This window comes from Plasmodium vivax, chromosome 13, assembly GCF_000002415.2.
Source record: "Plasmodium vivax chromosome 13, whole genome shotgun sequence".
NCBI lineage: Eukaryota > Apicomplexa > Aconoidasida > Haemosporida > Plasmodiidae > Plasmodium > Plasmodium vivax.
Genome location: NC_009918.1, coordinates 1019110 through 1039253, shown reverse-complemented (window position 1 = coordinate 1039253; position 20144 = coordinate 1019110). Strand labels below are relative to the sequence as shown.

The following is a 20144-nucleotide window of genomic DNA, read 5'->3' as shown; positions in this document are numbered from 1 at the left end:
GATGTACCAATTTTTTTCATGAGGGAGGAAAAGGCAAAAGGGGGAAATGCCTTCGCTCTCCCTCTCCTTCTATTTCGCGTTCGCCCAAACGGTTGACAACAAAAAAAAAAATGTTGACCCATTGGGGCTAGCCAGCCAGCCAGCCAGCTAGCTTTTTTTTTTTTTTTTTTTTTTTTTTTTTCTGGAGGGAAGTTTCGTGCAAAAAGGAATAACTCGTTCGGAAGGAAAAGTTAAAAAAATGGGAAAATAGCAGGTTGGCGTTTTCCTTTCGTGTATCTTGCGGCATACGTTGCGGTATACGTTGCTGCGTATTTTGCTGCTCATGTGGTTGCCCTTTTCGCTGCTGTGCAGATCGGCTGGCTCTCTTCCCTAACACGACGTGATTTAAAAAAGTGAGCGTGACTTAATGTTTTTCATTTTGGCGCCCTTCGCCCCAGTTTGCTCCACCTCCTTTCGATTCGTTTTGCTTCTCTCCGCTTCGTCCCGTTTCGACTCGCTTTTCCTCACGAGTGTAAACCCCACGAAAAGGGAACACCCCGCTGGTGGCCACTTGAGCACGCCGGGGCCTCTACACGTGCGCGAGGCCACATGAGCGACAAGCAAAAAAAAAAACCAATGAGAGCGTACAAATATATGTACACTCTTGCTTGTCGGTGTATGGGGGGGGGGAGACGACACAGGCAGCTCGCCTTCTTCCACTACGCACCGCCCTGTCTTGGTGCAAGTGCACCTCTACGTAGGTAGCGGCAATGCTGCCATTTGCAGCTGCGAGTGCATGTGCAGAAAAATTTTAAGCGCCTTCGTTTGTAGTTGCAAAGGTGAATAAGTGGCACCCCCCAGGGAAGAACATCCGTTGTTGCAAGGCAAATTTACACCGTGTTTTTTTTATTTTCATTTTTTTTTTTTTTTTTTTCCCTCCCGGGGTTTACCCCAATTGATCCAAAGCTGCTGTCGCAAAGGGTGCAGGCATAAGCGAGTTCATCCAAATGAAGTGCCTTCTAACCAAGTCCATTTCGAAGCAAACATGTTGGCAGAACTGCGCTTGTCATGAGTGGCCTCCATTCCTGCATGCATGCACGAAAGGATGCGTGAGCGAATGTGTGCATACGAAGTTGCACCCGTGCATGTGTTTACAGAACGGGTGTCGAGTATGCACACAGGGGGTGCAAAAAAAAAAAAAATAAATAAAAATAAAAAAAAAAAAAAAAATACCAACACGTGGAGATAGTCCATTCGCTTATATCGTCCTTTTCTCGGGGCAGTCCTAGATAACGTCCACGTGCGCTCTTCCTCTTGATGGTGCTGCCCCGACATTTCCTCACCGCTTTCTGCGTGAGGGGGGCTCCACATCGCTTTGTAATTCACGTTCGGGCATTGCACACAACAAGCCCGCTTCGTGTGCGGGCGGGAGAAAGGGGTGCACATGTAGCTCCGCCGACTGAGCTAGCGGCCGCATAAAGAAGAAAAGGTGCAACAGCAAAATGACAAAAAAAAAAAAAAAAAAAAAATGAAACAAAGTGAGGCAAAGCAAAGCACCAACATAGCGCCAGCTATTCTTCAAATTTGGAAAGAACACCCGGGAGGCACACAAAGGTGGCGCGGGTCACTACACGGAGGAATCAGTTTGAATGAACGATGAGATCGTCCCATTCTTAAAATGGGAAACCACAAGAGTGACGCCTCTATGGGGGAACTACGCATGTGGGCATAAACGAAGGGTATCATCTTTGCATATGCCTGCAGGGAAACTTGGCCATTTTCCCCCTTCCCCTCTTGATGCAATCGCCGACGTTCCAGTTGCTTCACTCCGCGGAAAAGGTTAACACATTTGCGTATGCTCATGTTTGCTCCCCCGGCGCATGTGCCACCACTCCACTTAAATGCCTGCTCCACCATGTTACCACGTTATGGCAAAATTGGAGGCGAAACGATCAACTGCGCACGTACGCGGGGGGCAGGCCCAATAAAACGACATGCATAAGTAAAAAGGAGCCATTATGTGACCCAACTGCTCATTTTAATATGAAAAAAAAATACGTTGATAGGATAGAGGGGTTGCTTCTCCTCCCGAAGTTCTTCCCCCCTCCACCCACTGCAAGCACGTTTGAAGAAACACCCTTGCGGTGAAATGGTTTAAAAGGCAGTGCGCCCCCACTGGGGATCGTTTCGCATCATTTTCGGGGGAGAATACCACGTGCGCATGACTGAGACGCTTACGTAGGTGTGCTTAGCAAACATTTCGGAAAAGAGAAAACTCGGGAAGGTTAACGGGGGGACTACTACAATGTGAGTGCACGGAGGGGTGGTCCTCTCTCCACCTCGCACACGCTAGACACACAAACGGAAGAGACGCTCACATGAAAGTGTGCCCGCAAGAATATCTCCTTCGAAGCAACTTAACAGTTGTGCGCAACTTGACTAGGTTTGCAAATATATGTGTGATTGGTTTTTCCGCCTTTATGTTGATCGGGGGGATACACGTGATAGGGCTATTTGTGCCAGAAGGGGAGAGAAATAATATACTGCCACTTCGGGTCACTGACAAATTGGCTAGCTACTTTTTTAATCGTTTTATCAAAATTGGTGAGTTTTTTTTTTCCCCCCCCGTTAGTGCGCCAAACAGCTAGCCAAAATGGGTGAGATTAACACTATAACGCCGCTTTACCGCATTACCGCATTACCGTGCAGGTAAAAACGTTGCAGAAATGCAGTTTCGCCTGAACAGTTCAGGAAAAAATGTGTGCCTCGCTTTTCCAGTTTGTTTATTTTTCCTTCCGTGTGAAAGACCAATTTTGTTGTTTTTTCTTCCATTTGTGGGGGACACGTTTTGTCCCATTTTTGTCTCCCTCCTTCGAGTGCGAAGGGGGAGAGGTGTGCACACTTTTGAAATGCAGCCAATTGTTTGTTCACCCAGCGGGGGTACCTTTCACATGAGGGCAGCTGGACACGAATGTCACGTGAACAGGGGGAGTAGATAAAATGGCAAACGGGAAATTGCTTACATTTTTGAGGATTAAGCGGAGGGAAAGGGAAAAAAAAAGGAATACTCCTTAGTTGGCTACCATTTCGGCGTTTCGCCCAGATGGGAAAGAGTTGGAACCTCCGTCCGTTGCAGGAGGGAGGGGGACCTTGCCTTATTTTTGTTTTACTTCCTTCCCCCTGCCGGGTTGCCTCTCCAGCAACTCGATCGAGTCGCGCAGAACGCACACGGTTTGTTCAGAAGCGGCGCGGAGCAAAGCAAGCAAAAGGGGGGAAACCAAGTGGAAGCATAAAGGGGAAACCAAGTGGAAGCATAAAGGGGAAACCAAGTGGAAGCATAAAGGGGAAACCAAGTGGAAGCATAAAGGGGAAACGCCGCTTAACCAAACAGGGGAAACGCCGCTTAACCATACAGGGAAAACCAGCTCGACGCGCAAAAGGCACACCCCCCACCCTCAGCTGGACCAAAGGGTATATGCCTCCTTCCCGTGCACGCAGCAAACAGTGGGGGCACGCCCCCACGCCCCCTTTGGGGGGCTGAGAATAGTCGCTCTTTGCATTTCGTTCTTGCGGGAACATGTGCATAAGCTCGCTCACGCAACCGCGTAAACGTGCCAGGTGGAAAAAAAAAAAAAAAAAAAAAAGAAGCAAAAGTATAGCAAAAGAATGCGAAAGGTGAAAAGGAAGTAGAAAGGACTCAACTGAGGAGGAAAAATAAAATTTGTTTTTTTTTTCCCAAGCTGGGTACATTTTAAAAAAAACAGGTTTGCAAAACGGAAGGCCAAATTTTAAAGGGGGAAGGAAACAAATGAGCGAAGAGGATAAACAAAAATAATTTTTGTATACACGAAAGGTTGACGCGAATGTTCACGTCCGTTTTCACCTCCATTTTCGTGTACGTTTGCGTTTCCATTGCCGCTGCCACTTCCATTGCCGCTGCCACTTCCATTGCCACTGCCACTTCCATTGCCGCTGCCACTTCCATTGCCGCTGCCATTCCCATGTCCCCTTCATTTCCCCCTTTATCATTTTGAAGGGCAAAGCGCCAGCCACTACACTGGGGGGAAAACAAAATGGTGAGCAACCCTTGTGAGAAGGACCCCTCCTGTGCCAACAGTGCAGATCGTGTGTCTGGGGGGAAGGATGGCTGCGCGCAGAAAGGGGGCGAAATGGAAGGGGAACAGAAAGAGACTCCCCCTGTCAGTTCAGCGGAGGAAAAGAAAGGGAGCGGTGCTGCCCCCGTCCTGAATTCTTCAAAGGATGACGCTCCTATGGGCGAAGCGACTCCCCAGGAGGGGCCCAGTGGTGTGGCGGGGGAAAAAAAGGGCGGAAAGGAGAGCGGGCAGGAGAGCGGGCAGGAGAGCGGGCAGTTAAGCGGTGGGCAAACCGCACCGTCCGCCAACTTGCAAACCGCACCGTCCGCCAACTTGCAAACCGCACCGTCCGCCGCCCCGCCCGCGGACCCCCCAACCGACGAAGTCTGCGTGAAGCGAATCATAAACGTAGAAATCACGGAAGAAATAAAAAGCTTCCTCGAGACCTTCTCACAAAGGAGACAGCAAATAATCGACTGGTGCGACAAAAACAAGGAGCTCTACGCCAGTAAAATAAACCCCCAAACGAGCAACTTCCTTTTCCAGAAGGCGAAGCACATTCACCAACTCCTGACTGAGGAGAGCATAAACATTGACACGCTCAACGTGCTCCTCTACTTTTACAACTTGTATTGCACCCACAACAATTTGGAGAAGATCAACGCGCACTCGGTGGTGTGCAGCTCCTGCATAACGTGTAATGCGTCAGCGGCGAGTGCGCGGCGAGTGCGCGGCGAGTGAGCGGCGAGTGAGCGGCGAGTGAGCGTCGATTGAGCGGCGATTGAGCGGCGAGTGAGCGGCGAGTGAGCGGCGAGTGAGCGGCGATTGAGCGTCGATTGAGCGGCGAGTGAGCGTCGATTGAGCGTCGATTGAGCGTCGATTGAGCGTCGATTGAGCGTCGATTGAGCGTCGATTGAGCGGTGCTGCCGTTTTGTGGCCCCCCCCCGTCGGCGCGTTCGCAATATTTCCCCACCGCGATTCCCCCCTGCAGACAGAGGCATCTACGAAAACATAAACCAAAACAGCAAGGCCTTCAAAAACCTGCTGAAGGAGGAGAAGGCGTATAAAAAGCTCATAGGGAAGACCAACCACCTGAATGACTTCTTCTCCAACTATAAGAAGACCTGCCCGTAGGAAGGAGGGGACGCCTTTTAAGCCAGCTGATTTTCCTACGCCAGAACTGTCCACACGCACACACACATCTATCCGCCGCTCATCCCTTCGCAGGTACGGCATAAACCTAATCCTCGGCATATTCCTCACCTTCCTGAGCGGCTACTACGGCAGCCTCCTGTTGGGCTTCACCAAGTTCACCACGGTAAGGGGTTCGCTCGTTCGCTCAGGGTCGAGCGTGTTGTTGTGGGTGCACCTCCACGCTAACCCGTTACCCTCCTTTTACGCCCCCCCGCAGCGCCTGATCTGCGGAATTGTCTTCTCCTACGTCACCCTCATCCTGGAAGTCATCATTTTTATAATTATTAACGAAAAAGTGGAGAACCTGAAGAGGAGCCAGAAAAGCGCGGGCAGCAACTACGGCTTGTATGAAAAGGTATACATTAAGGAGGGCTCTGGTGGGAAGGGAGAGGTGGATGATCCACTGGGGGAAGCCGAGTTGGTTCCCCAAGCAGAGGTGCAAGAAATGAAAGGGGTTGCCGATGAGCACCCCACGTTGAAGCAGCGTCGGAAGGGTTAACAGGGCGGTCTTGCTATAGTGGAAACCGTGGTGGGCCCAATTTTAGCCCTCTCGGAATTCCGCAACTCAAGAGGGGGGGAGATTCTACGTCTGGCGCTCCATCAGCCATTCTCCCCTGCACGTACGCGTGAGAGGTTATACGTGTGTATGTGCTTCCTCGGATTAACCATTTTTTCGTTCCCTTTGCGTCCATGACACTTCCTTTTGCTTCCCCTTTGCCTTCCCTTTGCCTTCCCTTTGCCTTCCCTTTGCCTTCCCTTTGCTTCCCCTTTGCCTTCCCTTTGCCTTCCCTTTGCCTTCCCTTTGCCTTCCCTTTGCCTTCCCTTTGCCTTCCCTTTGCCTTCCCTTTTTCTCCCCCCTTGCTTCCCTTTTTTTTGTTCATTTCAAGTGGAAACATTTTTTAAGTTAACCACGTACCGATTTAAATTTTACCAATGTGATTTTTTTTTTTTTTTTTTTTTTCCCTTATCAACATGGGTGAGCCGTGCACACGGACATGCAGGTGGCATCCGTTGGCATCATCAGCTGGCAGCCTGTCCACTAAGCGGTTTTTTTTTTTTTTTTTTATTTTATTTATTTTTTCCCCCCTGTTGCCATTTTAATGCCCCATTTAACGTACCAAAAGGGGCCATCGCACGGAGGAAGTTCGCCCCAGTGGTGAGTGACACGCTGATGGTGGTCGCTTCCATAGCGGCGCAGGTGGGGAAGCCGACGAGCACCTTGCTGAGGGGCGTTCTCCAAGGGGATCCCGCGCTCCGCACAAGCAATGTGGAAATGTTAAGCGCGGCATACGCGACACACGCGGCGAAGGGACAAGCGGTAAGGTGAAACGAGCGCGCGAGGAGCGCCTCTCTTCGTCCCACTGAGGGGGCACTTCTAATTCGTTAAACTACACCGTGTTGTATTGCATTGCATTGTATTGCATTGTACTGTATTGCATTGCATTGTATTGCATTGCATTGTATTGCATTGCATTGTATTGCATTGCATTGCATTGTATTTTTTTTTTTTTTTTTTTTTTTTTTATGAGCGCAAAAGCGGGGCCCTCTGAGCGGGTGCCCAGAAGAGCTACGCGGCAATTTCCCGCTTCTCCCTTTTGGTCTCCCTCGAGTGAGTCCCCCGAGGTATGCACACCGGGGGAGAAGCGCACCTGCTGAGTGTCAGCAGACGAACGGAGCTCACCCCACTCTCACCACACACACAGAGACCCCACCAACATGCACGGCGACATTAAAAACGATATTATTAAGAGCCTGCCCTTTACGTTCAGCAGGGTGGAGCTCACCCCCCGCGATGGGAGGGGGCAGAAGGGGGAAGCGAAACAGACCAACAGTGGTGACGCCCCCCCGCACGTTGTGGGCGGTGCTCAGGATGGCCACACTGATGAGAGCGGCGAAACGGATGGGAGCGGCGGAACTGATGGGAGCGTCGAAACAGATGGGAGTAGCCCCCCTGAGGGGACCGACCAGCCCAACTACGAGGAATACGCAGGGGGGGGAATAGCAAAAGACAAGAGAAGGAAAAGAAAAAAAACTTCAAAGGGCAGCCGCTTCACCGACCAGGTGAACAAACACCACTCGCATGAACTGGGACATGCCCGAAATAGGAAAAAAAAAAACTTCGCGAGAAAATCGGCCGCGACCCCCCGCAAGCAGCATCACCTGTGCGCGCAGGCACGCGGGAGAGACACGGCAAGCAGAAGTGGGGAGCGAGACGGAGGAGATCGCCAGGGAGGGGATCGCCAGGGAGGGGATCACCAGGGAGGGGATCGCCAGGGAGGATATCTCCAACGAGGGGATCCTCACCCTGACGCGGTTAACGAACGGGCGTATGTAACTATAGAGAGAAGCAAGCTGAGCAACTGGCGAGTGAAAAATTACCTTGACGTTGATAGGCTGAGCTTGTCCGTTTCGACGAGCAGCATGGGGGACGAGGCCGCGGGAGAGGAGGGCGATTCGTCTAGCGATGGGGCGAGCGGTCGAGGAAATGACATCTTCGGCGAGTCCCTTTTTTCCTCCTTCAACCTGAGCTTCGACCCCTTCGGGGGGGCCACCGATAAGACGGCGGTAGGGTTGGCGGTAGACTCGGCGGCACATCCAGGGGAGGGCTTCCCCAGCGATGCCCGCTTCACCGATGCCGGGAGGGTCTCTCCAAATCGGACTGGCACCGACCAGAGGGTAGCCAACCCCCCCCTTCACGTGGACGCAGCCCACTCACCGGAGGAAGACAAGGACCTGCACCTTTTCGACTCCCTAAAAAACTTCTACGCTAATCAAAACAAAAAAGTGAAGCTCATCAACTACAGCAAGATTTTAAATACAAGTCTGTGCAAGCGTGTGCAGGATGCCGTGGAGGGCCAACCGGACGGGGTGCTCCAGACGAGCAGCGGGGGGAGCGGTAGGAGGAGGAGCGGCAGGGATGGTAGGAAAGACGCACGTAATCGGGGGGATGGGAAAAACGCAGATGGTCGGGGGGACCCCCCGCTCGGCCCAAAGCTGACCGAGCACAACGTAAAGGCGATTATTATGAATATAAAGAAGAGGCTCGGCTTCTACTCGGGGGAGGAGCGGAAAGAGACTCAAGGGAGGAAGCCGCGACGGGAGAGGCGCCACGAAACGCGGCGTGATGAGCTGCTTAACGAGCGGCACCCCGCGACGCACGCGAAGAACCCCCCCTTCTGCGACAGCCTAAATTACTCAAGGGACGAGCCGCTGTCCGATAGCGTAACGAGCGAGCTGCGCAATGGGGAAGAACCCGAGTCAGTCGAAAAAGTAGTTGCAAAAGTAGATGCAGCTAGCCAAAGTGCGCAGAGACGGGTTCACAAGGGAAACAGCCATAACCTCCTTAATTACAAAAGCTTCGTTTCAGATGATTTTAACTTACCAAACGATGGGGATGATCTCCTCGGCTCGTCCGCATATCATAACAGCCAAGGGGGAACCCCCCCGTCGTCCTCCAGCGAAGGGTGCGTGAGCACAGACGATGAAGACGTGTTCGCTTTGTCTACGTCATCGGTGCAGTTTAAGCGGAGCTTTTTGCGGGCCATAGGGCGGGCCTCCGACGAGGTGGGCCAAGCCCACTCTGGTGAGGAAGCCCACACGGATGGTGGCCCCCCCGCGGAGCCCCCCCTAGGGCACACCCCAACGAAGCAAAAAGAAAGAAACTGCCAAGAGGTATTAAAAAGGGAGGAGTTACCACCAGGGACGGATCACAATTGTTTTGGAAGCACCCCCTCTTCAGAGGAGAGTCCCCCAAAGGGATGCATTCTCGATGGAGAGGGGGGCCTTTCAAAGGTTTCTTTTAACATTAGTGAAGACACTAAGAAAGAAAAAATGGCAAAATTAATTTCATGTGGAGAGAAGTACGATGGGGAAGTGGGTACCTATACGGGTGGGTCGCCCAAAGATTGTGCAAACGAGGAGCAGCAGCAGTCTACGTGCAACGGAAGCAACTCCCAAGGGGGTGAGGAAAACGAGTCTAACGGGCTTCGCAAAACGGAAGGGGTAGACACCTCATCACAAGAGATGAACGCCTTCATGCTGGACGCCTTCGACAATCAAGTTAGGCACCTCAATGAATTGGTGGCGAGCATTTTTTCCTGAGGGTTCTCCCTTCGATTGAGTGGTACCTTAGGGTAGGTCATCGCATGGGATGGTGCGGTGTGACGGTGTGATGTGATGATATTATGTTATATGATGACACGATATGTTTGTTCTTTTTTTTTTTTTTTTTTTTTTTTTTCTTCTCCCCCCGCTGGCACTGGGGGAGGGAACCACTCCGTTAACTCGCTCTTTAATCAAATGATGGGCCACGTCGTCGCCAATCGGTCAGCCGTCAAATTGATGACTCCGCTTTGGAGGGGGGTTGGCTCCTCCACGGGGTTACCTTCATTCGATGTAAATGCAGCCCGGGGTTATCTCCGTGTACATGTCGGCCAGGTGGCTGATGTCACATCTGAGAGGAAGAGGGGGTGGGGGGAAGGCGAATGAATTGGGCACAGAAAGGGGGGAAAACCGACTAAGGCCGCTCCCCCACTTGGGCCGCTAACCCGCTGCACTTACGTGATGCCCGTGTTCTTCTCGTGCAGCAGCCAGTTCCTCAGGACGTGCTCGACGCCGTAGCTGCGGAGCTTTTGCCTGCGCGGGGGGGAAGAAGGGAAAAGGGAAAAGGGAAAAAGGCGTTGATGAGGGGGTGCGGAAGAGAAGGAAAAAGGCTATGATGATGTGGAAGGCGCCGCTCCACGCCGCTGCACCCACCTGGCGAGCTCCCTCGAAAACAAGTTGCGCAAAAGAATCATAACTCTGTTTTTTACATCCGTGGAGGGGGTGAGCACAGTCGACATGTCAAGAATGAGCGGATGCACTGAGTCTTTGTTGGCCCCCTTCTGGCTAGTGGCGATCGAGGGGAGCGCTGCAAACTCATCGTTGCTACCCTTTTCACGGGTATACACAAGGGAAAGGACACGAGGCATCAAATTGCACTCTTCATGAAAGATATACGGATGGAGAGTTTCACTCATGCAAAGGTTAATTACGCACTGCAGCACAGCTGCGCACCTCTCCTGCTGGAGCATCTGCTTGCTCAGCATGTTTAATAGAATGACGCTTTTGAAAAAGTGGGCGCACTCTTTCACGGACGACACGTTTATTAAAATGTGGGCGATGAAGAAATACTTGTCTGTGACCTGCTTGTTAATCGTGGCGGTGACGATTGGCTTGGAGAAGAGGTGCAGCAGCTTGTTGAGGTAGTGGCTCACGGCCAGCTCTCTGCTCTCCTGCGGCTGCGGCTGCGGCTGCGTCTCTTCCTGCTTCTCCCCCTCCTGCTTCTGCCCCTCTGGAAGGTCCAAAATTTTGTATAAGCCCGCCTTCTCCCTGGACAGGTTGGCCACCAGCATGATGTACAGCTCCGTGTGGCTTCTCTCCTGGGCCTCCTCCTCGTCCCTCAGCAGGTCGAACACAATTTCGATGAGGTTCCTCCGGATCAGTTCTGCAGCGGGGTTAAGAAGCGAATAAGCGGTGAAGAGACGAAGCGGTGAAGAGACGAAGTGGTGGGGCGACGAAGCAGTTAAGGGGTGATACGGTCAAGGGGGCCGGCTGACGCCTCCCCCTGCACGCCCGCCGCTCACCGCGCGGCAGTTACCCTTGGGGATGTGGGCGGACAAGTTCACCAGGCACTGGAGCGCAACCACCTCGTAATCCGAGTTCAGCCCGGAAATCAAAATCTTTAAACATTTCTTCTCGTTGCGCTGTATGTACGCCACCATCGACTCAGTGTCAATCAGACCCAGCAAAATTTTGAAGGCCTCCTTTTTAACAATTTCCTTGTCCGCGCAAATGAGAGAAAATAATTCATCATACAGGGAGTCGTCATGATTGCTACTGCGTTTGTCCCTTTCCTTCTTCCCCTCGTCGACCTCCTCCTCCATCTTTCTTTTTTTTTCACTTTGGAGCGACGTGTTTTGGGTGGGCGAGTGGGAAGAGGGAAAGGGACAAATGCAAAGGCAGTAGCCGCGTTTCCTTTCAGCGGTTTTGTTGCCCCCAAAAAGGTGTACGCGCGGTGGGGAAGGGTAGTCTAACGCAACGGCAGCGAAAAAGAGACCAGAAATAGAAAAAAAAAAAAAAACGCGGCGTATGACGCTTCGAAAAAATCTCCTGACTTGTTCAGGCAGAAATGGCTCCGGTGTGGAAAAAAAAAAAAAAAAAAAAAAAAAAAAAAAAGCCAAAAAGATAGAAGGATAGGATAGAAAGCCAAATCAAAGGCAAATGCCAACGCGAAAACGAAACAACCAGGGGGCCAATCCAAAACGCAAAATCACAGTCGGCGCTCCCGCACAAGCGGGTAAGGGGAAACTCAGCGTGGATAATTTTCTCCCAGCAATTTTCCCGCTCGGTGGGGGGAACATTCTTTACAACGTGCCAAGTGAGGGGGGGCGCTCCTTCGGTTCGCTCGAAACTGGGGAGATACTGCCACGACTCACAACAGAGCGATGCGAAACTGCTTTGGAGAAAAAAGCTGCCCGTGTTTTGTCAGATGGGCCAGCTGAGCAGCGCATTAAGTAAAAAAAAAAATAAATTAATAAAGCACATCTTTTCCGAGAGTAACACAGACGGAATGGCAAAAAGGTACGACGAAGCCTTCCGAAAGGTCAGCGCACATGGCATTGACTACCTAAGGGGGCTGCCTCCTGTCTGCGTTGTTACTTCCCTCCTCTAGCCACTCCTCCATGAGGTAGCGTCATCCGTCGTGCAGAAGTATTCTTACGATGATGGCGTCACATGGGGGATTTCACCCCGCTGATTATGCGCACATGTGGAGAGGTTAGCCCTTTTGCATGACATGACTGGTGGAGATACACCAGGTATTCACTCCACCGGAGGGACCTCCTCGAACGTGGTAGGTAACTTAGCGTGGTGCCCTTTCCTCACCCCCGCAAGGGAACAAAACCTAACCGCACACATACCACAGCACTGTCAAGCGGCAGATAATTTTTCAACTAAATCGCTTACGCGTTTGTGTTACTCTTCTGGAAAATACACGCACAACAGGGGGGCGAAAAAAAAAAAAAAAAAAAAAAAAAGGAGAAAAGGGGGAGGTATAAGGGGAAAAACCATCCATATGAATACCAAAATGGCTAACACGTAGTCGCAGTTTTGCACACGGAACGAAGCGGCAACGTGGGAAGGGCAAGCAACATGACAGTGGATTGAAAAAAAAAAAAAAAAAGAGCTGCCATGAGGGGGGTGGGGCTAAAATGTGTTATTATCTAACGCGTCACGGTTGCTCTCCATTTCGTTCTCTTCCAAGAGGTCCATCTGCGCCCCACCTGTGGTAATACGTTGCACGGCCCGTCTGCATTTCTCTCTTCTTCTCTCCTCTGACTGCCACATTGCCAATGAGCTCTTCCAGCATCCCGCTCCGCATCTCATTCACCCACGTGGCTACTCCCCCCCCTAATACTCCTCGTAAAAGGGCAGCGGCTCCACGGTGATGATTTTCGTGGGGGGGACCTTAATCATGGCGGCAGGTTTGGGACCCTCGGGTTGCCTCTTAATGGAAACGAACTCCTTTTTCAATTTGGCCTCTTTAATAATTTGTGAGTTCTTTTCCTTTCTCAGTTTAAAATCCTCATTACAACGGGACTTGCGGACGTGCTCAATGCGCACGCAGACCTTCTTCTGTATGATGCGGTGCTTAACTCTCTTGTTTACCAACACGCCTACTCCCCTCTTGGTGATGTGAAACACCTTTCCCGTTCTTCCGTGGTAAAAATTAAATGGCATACCCTTCTGTTGAGTCGAGTCGCAAACAATATCAACGTAGTCTCCGTAATTTATATTTTCCAAAAATTTATTCGCCGTACACTCTCCATGCTTGCGGAATTTCTTCGAAAATTTGTACCTCGTGCCGGATCTCTTTCCCTTCGACTTGCCTCCCATTTTTTAACTGTCAGGTGTTTTTTCTCTTTGGGTGGGGGGAATACCGTCGGCGATGCGAACTCGCTGGATGGTGGTAAGCCTATATACGTGTGAGGGCGTGAGTGGTGGCTTTCCTTTCCTCTCCCTGCTTTGGTGAGCGGTCACCCGGCTGCTCAAGTAGCTATGCTTTTACGTACTTGGGGGCCTCTCCGATGCAAAGATTCCCTTTCGACTGACGCACGTCAGCTTTTTATTTTTATTTTTTTGTTTCCTCTTCCTGCGGGGGATTCCCTCTTTCGTTGGAACACATGAATGGGAAAGAAAAAAAAGGAGGAAAAAAAAAAAAAAAAAAAAAAAAATAGCAAAATGGTGAAGCGGTAAAATGGTGAAGCGGCAAAATGGTGAAGCGGTAAAATGGTGAAGCGGCAAAATGGTGAAGCGGTAAAATGGTGAAGTAGCAAAATGGTCAGCCGTATCCTTTTGCGTGGCAAAAAAAACAGTTGCGCGAAAGAGACGGTGCGGAGGAGCTTCCATGCTGATGAGTCGTTACCCTTTAACATACGCATACGCGCAGGGGCAGAGGCACCCGAGCTAAGCGAACAGCAGGGAAGCGCAAAAAGTGCCACTTCCTCTCGAAGGGAACAGAACAGCGCACTGCGTAGCGCAGGCGATGGGCCACGGGGCTAGAGCGATGCTTTTTTTTTTTTTTTTTTTTTTTTTTTTCCTCCCCGGGTTTGCCTTACCACGAATAGGCCGCACAGGCGCAAAGTGGAAAAAGGGGTCCCCGCAATATCAAGGGGTGCACTCAACGGGGGGGAGGCTACCTCATTTAGGCCCCTCATGAGGGGGAAAAAAAAAAAAAAAAAATCCAGATTTTCCAAAACATACGAAGTGGTTGAGAAGGCCTTCTAAAGTGCGATTTTCTCACTTTTTTTTTTTTTTTTTTTTTCCTACCCCTTTGCAAACTGCGCCACAAAAAGGGTTACAAAGCCGGTGGGTGAAAAGAAAAATAAAATGAGAAGATCTCCCCATGGGGCATTTACTATGTTTGTACAAATGGGGCAAAGCAATCACACTCATGAATTTTCCTACGCATGGGGGAAGGGTTGGCAGGCCAAGTGCCCCTCTTTTGTGGGGGCCCCTCGTGAAACCCAAAAAAGGGTGGCGTTCTTCCATTTGAGCGTCAACCGGGGAGGTGTGTCCAGCCGCTTCGCTCATGAGCGGTGGTAACCCGTTTGTTCCCTCACCGCTGTTACTTTTGCTTGTTCGCCAGAAAAAAGAGGCATACTCTCCTCTTCTCCTTTTTTTTTCCCACCGTGGGGATATATTACAACTAAGTTAAATCTGCTTTTTCCGAGCGGAATTCCCATTCGTGAAGGTTCCTCAGTTTGGCGGTACGCAAGGTGGCCCAAAAAAAAAAAAAAAAAGAAAAAAAAAGAAAAACAGCGGGGTGCACGGTTCACATGCGAGGGAGTATATTGTTGTACGTTTCCTCTAAGCAGTGGAACTACACTGCAGCGAGGAAGCAGTTCCTTTTTTCTTTTTTTTTTTTTTTTTTTTTTTTTTCTTTGCAACTCCGTGACCTCACTTGCTCAGTTGGCTCACTCGGTTAAAAAATTAAAAACGCGCGTTCATGTTCATGCCGCGGGGTGCTGTCCGTTGAGGAGAGTTTTACTAACAGGTGTGGTGCACACGGGGGGGGAACATGCAAAGGCGTACGGATGCATACACGCGGTGTGTAAAAAAAAGGGTAAAATGGGGCAGCCGACAAGCTCCCCAAGTGGACTGCCTTCCAAGTGGCCGCTCCCCAACATGGCCGCTCCTCACTACTTCTGCTCCTCCTTGGAAACCTCCTCGAAGTTCTCCACTAAGTCCGGAACGTCGGCAGCCTCCTGCGCGCCCTCCTCCTTCTTGGCATTTCCGTTGTTTTCCTTGTTGAGCAGGTTCTTTATGTTGGGGTCATTTTTAATCTTCTCCAGGAGATTCATGTCCACATTTTTGTTCCCTTTGAGCCCCTCAAATATTTTATTAATGTCAATTTTTTGCTCCGTAAATTTCCCAGTAACCACATACGTATTGGACTGTAACGATGCAGAGAGCTTCGGTCTTTTAAATTCCATGTAGGTGTCTCCTGCTTTGTACACACATATTTCATCTACGTCTCCAAAGTAGGAGGCTCCGATTTTCTTTAGAATTAAATTTATTTTCTTTTCATTTGACATGGAATTTTTGTGAACCTTTTTGATTTTCCTTCTCGCGCTTCCCTTGCCTCCTATCTGCCTCAGGTTCCCTCCCATCTTCTCCTTCAGCTTCGCCCTCGCGGCTAAAATCTCCGGCGAAATTTTGTCCATCTTGGAGCGGCGGCAGGGAAAAGCGGCAGGGAAAAGCGGCAGGGAAAAGCGGCAAAGAAAAGCGGCAAGGAAACGCGGGCGAAACGCGGAATAACTGTGCTGGGGCACTGACCACCGCTGGATGACCTGCGTGGCACAGATGCGAAGCAGCAAACGTGGGGAGCGGTTTGCACTGCGGGGCGCAAACAGAACGGCGACCAAGCTAAACGAGGATGCAAAAGTGCGCAGGTACGATCGTGCAATTGTAAGCGAACGCGCGAAATGATTTTTTCAATTTAAAGAAAAGGAGAAAAGGAAAAGAAAAAGGAGAAAAAAAAAAAAAAAAAAAAGGAAAAAAAAAAAACAAACAAACAAACGCTGTCGCAAAACGGGACGTGATGCTTCCTCCCGAGGGGATTTACGCTCAACATGACAAACTGGTGAATGGTAAACTGCGAAAGGTTTAAAAAAAAAAAAATGGCACATGGTATGCGCGGCGACGAGCGGTCGAATGGCACCTGGGTGGATGGGCCAGCGGCAGTAAATGGCAGCAAATGGAATTCGCACGGTACAGCGCAGCACAGGGCGGTGCAAAATGACGCATACGCGGCACCCGCATGGATACACTTGCATGCGAACCGCTGCGCGGCGATGCTGTGTAGGCGGAGGAGCAAAGGGGGAGGTGGGGTTTCCTTCCCCGCAGCAGTGAAAAAAAAAAAAAAAACAAACAAACGAGCGAACAAACGGACGAACGAACAAACGAACGGACGAACGAACGAACAAACGGACGAACGAACAAACGAACGGACGAACGAACAAACGAACGGACGAACGAACAAACGAACGGACGAACGAACAAACGAACGGACGAACGAACAAACGAACGGACGAACGAACAAACGAACAAACGAATAAGTACAAAACGGGTGCCGCGCTGTGCATAAAAAGCGGCACATGCGCAGGACCCTTTGGTGATGCGGCGGCGGGGGAAGGAAAAAGGGGGCATCACCGCGGCAGCACGGCGGAAAAATAAAACAAAAGTGGCTGCCAAGGTGAGCAAGCGAACGAGTGCAGCACCAGCCAGTTGCTGCCAACACCAATTGGCGCTACTGCTAGTGACGCTACTGATAGTGACGCCCCGAACGGGCGCAGGGCAGCCGGAAAAATAAAACGTAGCAAAGAGGAGCATATGTAAACGTGGCACCACATCAGAGCGCACATTCGCTCAGATTACACAAAAACAACATGAGCGTTGCTACGCAGCATGGCCATTCGTCGCCTCTGCATAGATTTGTGTCAAGTGGTCCGTTCATAGAGCAGCCATTCCGTATGCGCCATTTTTGACTGTCCCTTTCTTTTTTTTCTCCCCTCCGTGTAGCACTGCTGCTTAGGGAGGTATACCTCCCCCCTGGCCATACGTCTCACGTTGGAAAAGCACTCACTATTGTCGCATCCCACTGGTTATTTTAACTCATCAGGTGGAGCGCCAACATGTGCACCCTTTAAAATGGTGACTACGTTGGGGAAAAAACTAAATGGGTGATGCGCCGCTAATTAGGTAACTACCCATCGTGAGGATGGACGTAGCGAGGGTAGTGCCCCAAGGGAGAGCCACCTCCCGTCGTGGCACAGCATGGTGGGTGAACATTATGTGTATGACCTAACGGTGTGTTTTGTGCCTACCACGTTGTTAGTTCTCTCCACGAAGGGAACACTGAAGTGGGGTTCATATGTCACTCCCACGTTTTCTACACACGTAAGTGGAAGCAGATACGTGTGCGGGAGGGGGTACTCTTCACCATGGCACCGTCCGAGGATCGGTCACAATGGGGGAATTTCACCGTGAGCGGTTAGAAGAATTAGGAGGGACAACCGTTATTCGTACGAGATAAAGGCACATAAACTCCTTTTTAAGGTGGAAAAGAAGGGGAGAGGGACGTTTTCCCCATGCAGCAGTTAACTCGCTCATCGCATTGGGCATATCCGTTTGGTAGGAGCCAATATAGGGGAGTGGGTGTGCATATGGAGGGTGATCCATCTGTTCCCACCTGCATGTGCTACCCATAGTGGAGCAATCTGAATGCGCGATGGGAAGCAACCCACTTCAGCGTTTCACACACAGCGCGATGCAGCGTAACGTCGTGTGACGCGGTAGCTCAACTGTGCTGTATATTTCCTTTTTGGAGTTCTCCACCAATTTGCAACGCGCAGATTGGCATCTGCCTTCGGCTGCCTTGGCCGTTGGACCCGCGCGAGCGATGGCCAACTCATCAACAGAAAAAACATAAAGGCGTAACTACGACGGGACGAATTCGCAACTTGTCAATCGTGGGGAAAAAAAAAAAAAAAAAGTTCAAACGGGGGAAGTAGAAAGGGCCCTCTGGGACGTGCTATGCGAGACTGCGTGAACAACGAAGTGGGATGTCGCCCGGGATGGCTATGGGGCGGACATAAAGGTGGGGGGAGGAACACAACACGCGCTATAAGCGGCGAAGTGGGCAAAGCGGCATATGTGTGAAAAAAGGGCAAAGGTCTCAAGTGGGGGAAAATACACGAACCGAACAGCCACCTGGCTAGCTATTTTTTTTTTTTTTTCCCGACTAGCCATGAAAAACGCGCGAATGTTATGAACAGGCAAGGTAAAACTTCAACCTCGGGTGCAAACTATGAGCGCGCCACCACGTCACCGCTTAACCCACCGCTTAACCCGCGGCGTCACCGCATCAGCTTATGTTGAAGAACTGCGTGGCGCGCGCGCGCGTGTGGGCGCCGTCGAAGACGTAGTGCAGCTTCATGTCGATGTGCCTCTTATTTTTGGCGTTCTTCCTGAGCGCGAACATGCCGCGGAGCACCTCGTGCTTCTCCACAGTGAGCACGTGGTCCGTGTACAGCACGATCTGCTTCCAGTGGGTGTGGCCCCCGTACGGCCCCGTGGTGAAGCTGATCTCCGTGTGGCACGCAGAAAAAGAGACATCAAACCATATGACCAGTGCATGTAAATAATCCCGTTTGGTCATTTTTAATCGAAAGGGGGAAGCAAAAGATAAATCATCCTTCGTGCACGTATTTAAGTCCAATTTTAGTATACAACAAGTATCCGTAACGATGAAATTTTTATCTACATAATCTATAACAACTTCTTCCTTCAAAATTGGTAACACGGAGGTGTAATTTAAATCGTAGCAATTTCTCCAAAAATCAAATTTTTCTTCCCTATATAAGCTATCTTCAATTCCAGCCATGTACATATATGCCTTATCTGGGAAAAGCAACCCTCCCTCCCTCAGCCATTTGTCTCTGCAGTAAAGAACAGTGTCCAGCATATTTTCGTACAAAAGGCAGTAACCCATCCACTCGGAAATTATAATGTCCACCTTATCGACTGGCAGCTCGATTTCTTCAGCCAGTCCCTTCAAAAAGGTTATTTTTTCCGTTAAATTATTTTCGTCTCTGATTTTTAACGCCGTATAAATGATGTTACTCTTTTCGATGCTGTACACATGCTTCGCCCCTGACATGGCAGCAAAGAAGGAAAGGATGCCTGTACCGCATCCCACGTCCAGCACAATTTTGTCCTTTATCAAATGCTCATTCTTCCTAATGGCATCATAGTACGTCCTTGTCCTCACTTCATCCTTTATCATGTCCTCATGTATATGAATGTAATTATACGAGTTGAAGTACTCCGTGTTTCCGCTGTCCAGATCTTTCTCCTTGTCAAATATAAGGAAGTTTTTTCTCTCGCCCACTTCGTTTATTTTTTCCTTGCAGAATTTCCTCCACGTGGTGAAGAAGCTTTGCAACTCCTCTGCGTTAAATCCCTTGGGCTCCTTCTCCCAGTTGTTTGCCCGCCCCCCCTTCTCGTGGAACACGCCTTCCCTCATTTCGAATTTGCCCTGGCCCACCTTGTTGTACTTGTTCACCATGGGTCCTGCGGTTTAGCGGTTTGCGCGTTAGCGGTTGACGCGGTAGCGGCAGGGAGGGGGATTGCCAAAAAGGGGAATCGAACGGGTGTCGAGGGGGGGCCCAAAATGGTATGCACATGGGATGCAAATGGGCTGCAACGGGGATGCAATGGGCACAAACTGTTGGTACCCACTTGGCTGAGCGGCAAGCTGTTCTACAAAGGGGATCTGCCCGTGGGAGTTATCGCTCCTTTCCCGTCCTCTTACCAACTGTTCGCTCCCAGTGCGGGAAGGGGGGACAAGAAGGAAAAGAAAAAAGAAAAAAAAAAAAAAACACAAAGTTGAGGGAGAAGCGGCCAAGGAAGAAGAAGCCGAAGAAGCTGCTCAACAACATTCTATCTTTCCATTTGGATGTCAAGCGGTTAGCCTACGTTCGCTCTTGCCGGCTGCCGCTGGTATGCTCGTATGTTTGTATGCTCTTTTCCTATGCTTTCCTTTTTTCTTTTTTTCGCTTTATCGCTTTCCGCCTTTTCGCCGCGAAAAAAGGGGTTCCTCTTCTGCGCGCGCCTTCGTTCGCAACTGCTCCCGTTCGCTTTCTCTACATTCGTTTGCCTTTACATGCAGTTTGGCTACCATCTATTGTGATATCCATCTGTTTTGTTACCCATCTGTTTATTTGCCTATTTATCATTTACCTATTTTTTTTTTTTTTTTTTTTTTTTGGCCGC

The 20144-nt window shown here is 50.4% G+C and overlaps 6 protein-coding genes across 6 annotated transcripts; 2 read left to right on the top strand and 4 right to left on the bottom strand.

The window, feature by feature from the left end:
- Positions 1–4052: 4052 nt before the first annotated feature.
- On the top strand, positions 4053–5766 carry PVX_085240 (hypothetical protein, conserved; the record flags this gene model as incomplete). Its single annotated transcript, XM_001616664.1, has 4 exons — positions 4053–4770; positions 5065–5203; positions 5301–5391; positions 5485–5766. The coding sequence occupies 4 exons, from the start codon at positions 4053–4055 to the stop codon at positions 5764–5766; spliced, it is 1230 nt and encodes a 409-aa protein (XP_001616714.1).
- A 1038-nt stretch (positions 5767–6804) lies between these two features.
- PVX_085235 (hypothetical protein) lies at positions 6805–9368 on the top strand (the record flags this gene model as incomplete). The annotated part of the gene is made up of 1 exon (XM_001616663.1): positions 6805–9368. Exon 1 carries the CDS (start codon positions 6984–6986, stop codon positions 9366–9368), a length of 2385 nt encoding a protein of 794 aa, XP_001616713.1. The 5' UTR covers positions 6805–6983.
- Positions 9369–9823: 455 nt separating this feature from the next.
- Positions 9824–11191, bottom strand: PVX_085230 (hypothetical protein, conserved; the record flags this gene model as incomplete). Its single annotated transcript, XM_001616662.1, has 3 exons — positions 9824–9902; positions 10023–10752; positions 10906–11191. The coding sequence occupies 3 exons, from the start codon at positions 11189–11191 to the stop codon at positions 9824–9826; spliced, it is 1095 nt and encodes a 364-aa protein (XP_001616712.1).
- A 1404-nt stretch (positions 11192–12595) lies between these two features.
- Positions 12596–13502, bottom strand: PVX_085225 (ribosomal protein L21e, putative). The gene has a single exon (XM_001616661.1). The coding sequence runs from the start codon at positions 13200–13202 to the stop codon at positions 12717–12719; it is 486 nt and encodes a 161-aa protein (XP_001616711.1). The 5' UTR covers positions 13203–13502; the 3' UTR covers positions 12596–12716.
- A 1505-nt stretch (positions 13503–15007) lies between these two features.
- Positions 15008–15753, bottom strand: PVX_085220 (basic transcription factor 3b, putative; the record flags this gene model as incomplete). Its single annotated transcript, XM_001616660.1, has 1 exon — positions 15008–15753. The coding sequence occupies exon 1, from the start codon at positions 15530–15532 to the stop codon at positions 15008–15010; it is 525 nt and encodes a 174-aa protein (XP_001616710.1). The 5' UTR covers positions 15533–15753.
- Positions 15754–18073: 2320 nt separating this feature from the next.
- On the bottom strand, positions 18074–19437 carry PVX_085215 (Probable protein arginine N-methyltransferase, putative; the record flags this gene model as incomplete). Its single annotated transcript, XM_001616659.1, has 2 exons — positions 18074–18111; positions 18231–19437. One exon carries the CDS (start codon positions 19435–19437, stop codon positions 18235–18237), a length of 1203 nt encoding a protein of 400 aa, XP_001616709.1. The 3' UTR covers positions 18074–18111; positions 18231–18234.
- Positions 19438–20144: the final 707 nt, after the last annotated feature.

Excerpts from the sequence above, each read along its gene's own strand:
- PVX_085225 (XM_001616661.1), bottom strand. The coding sequence starts at position 13,202 with ATGGGAGGCAAGTCGAAGGGAAAGAGATCCGGCACGAGGTACAAATTT.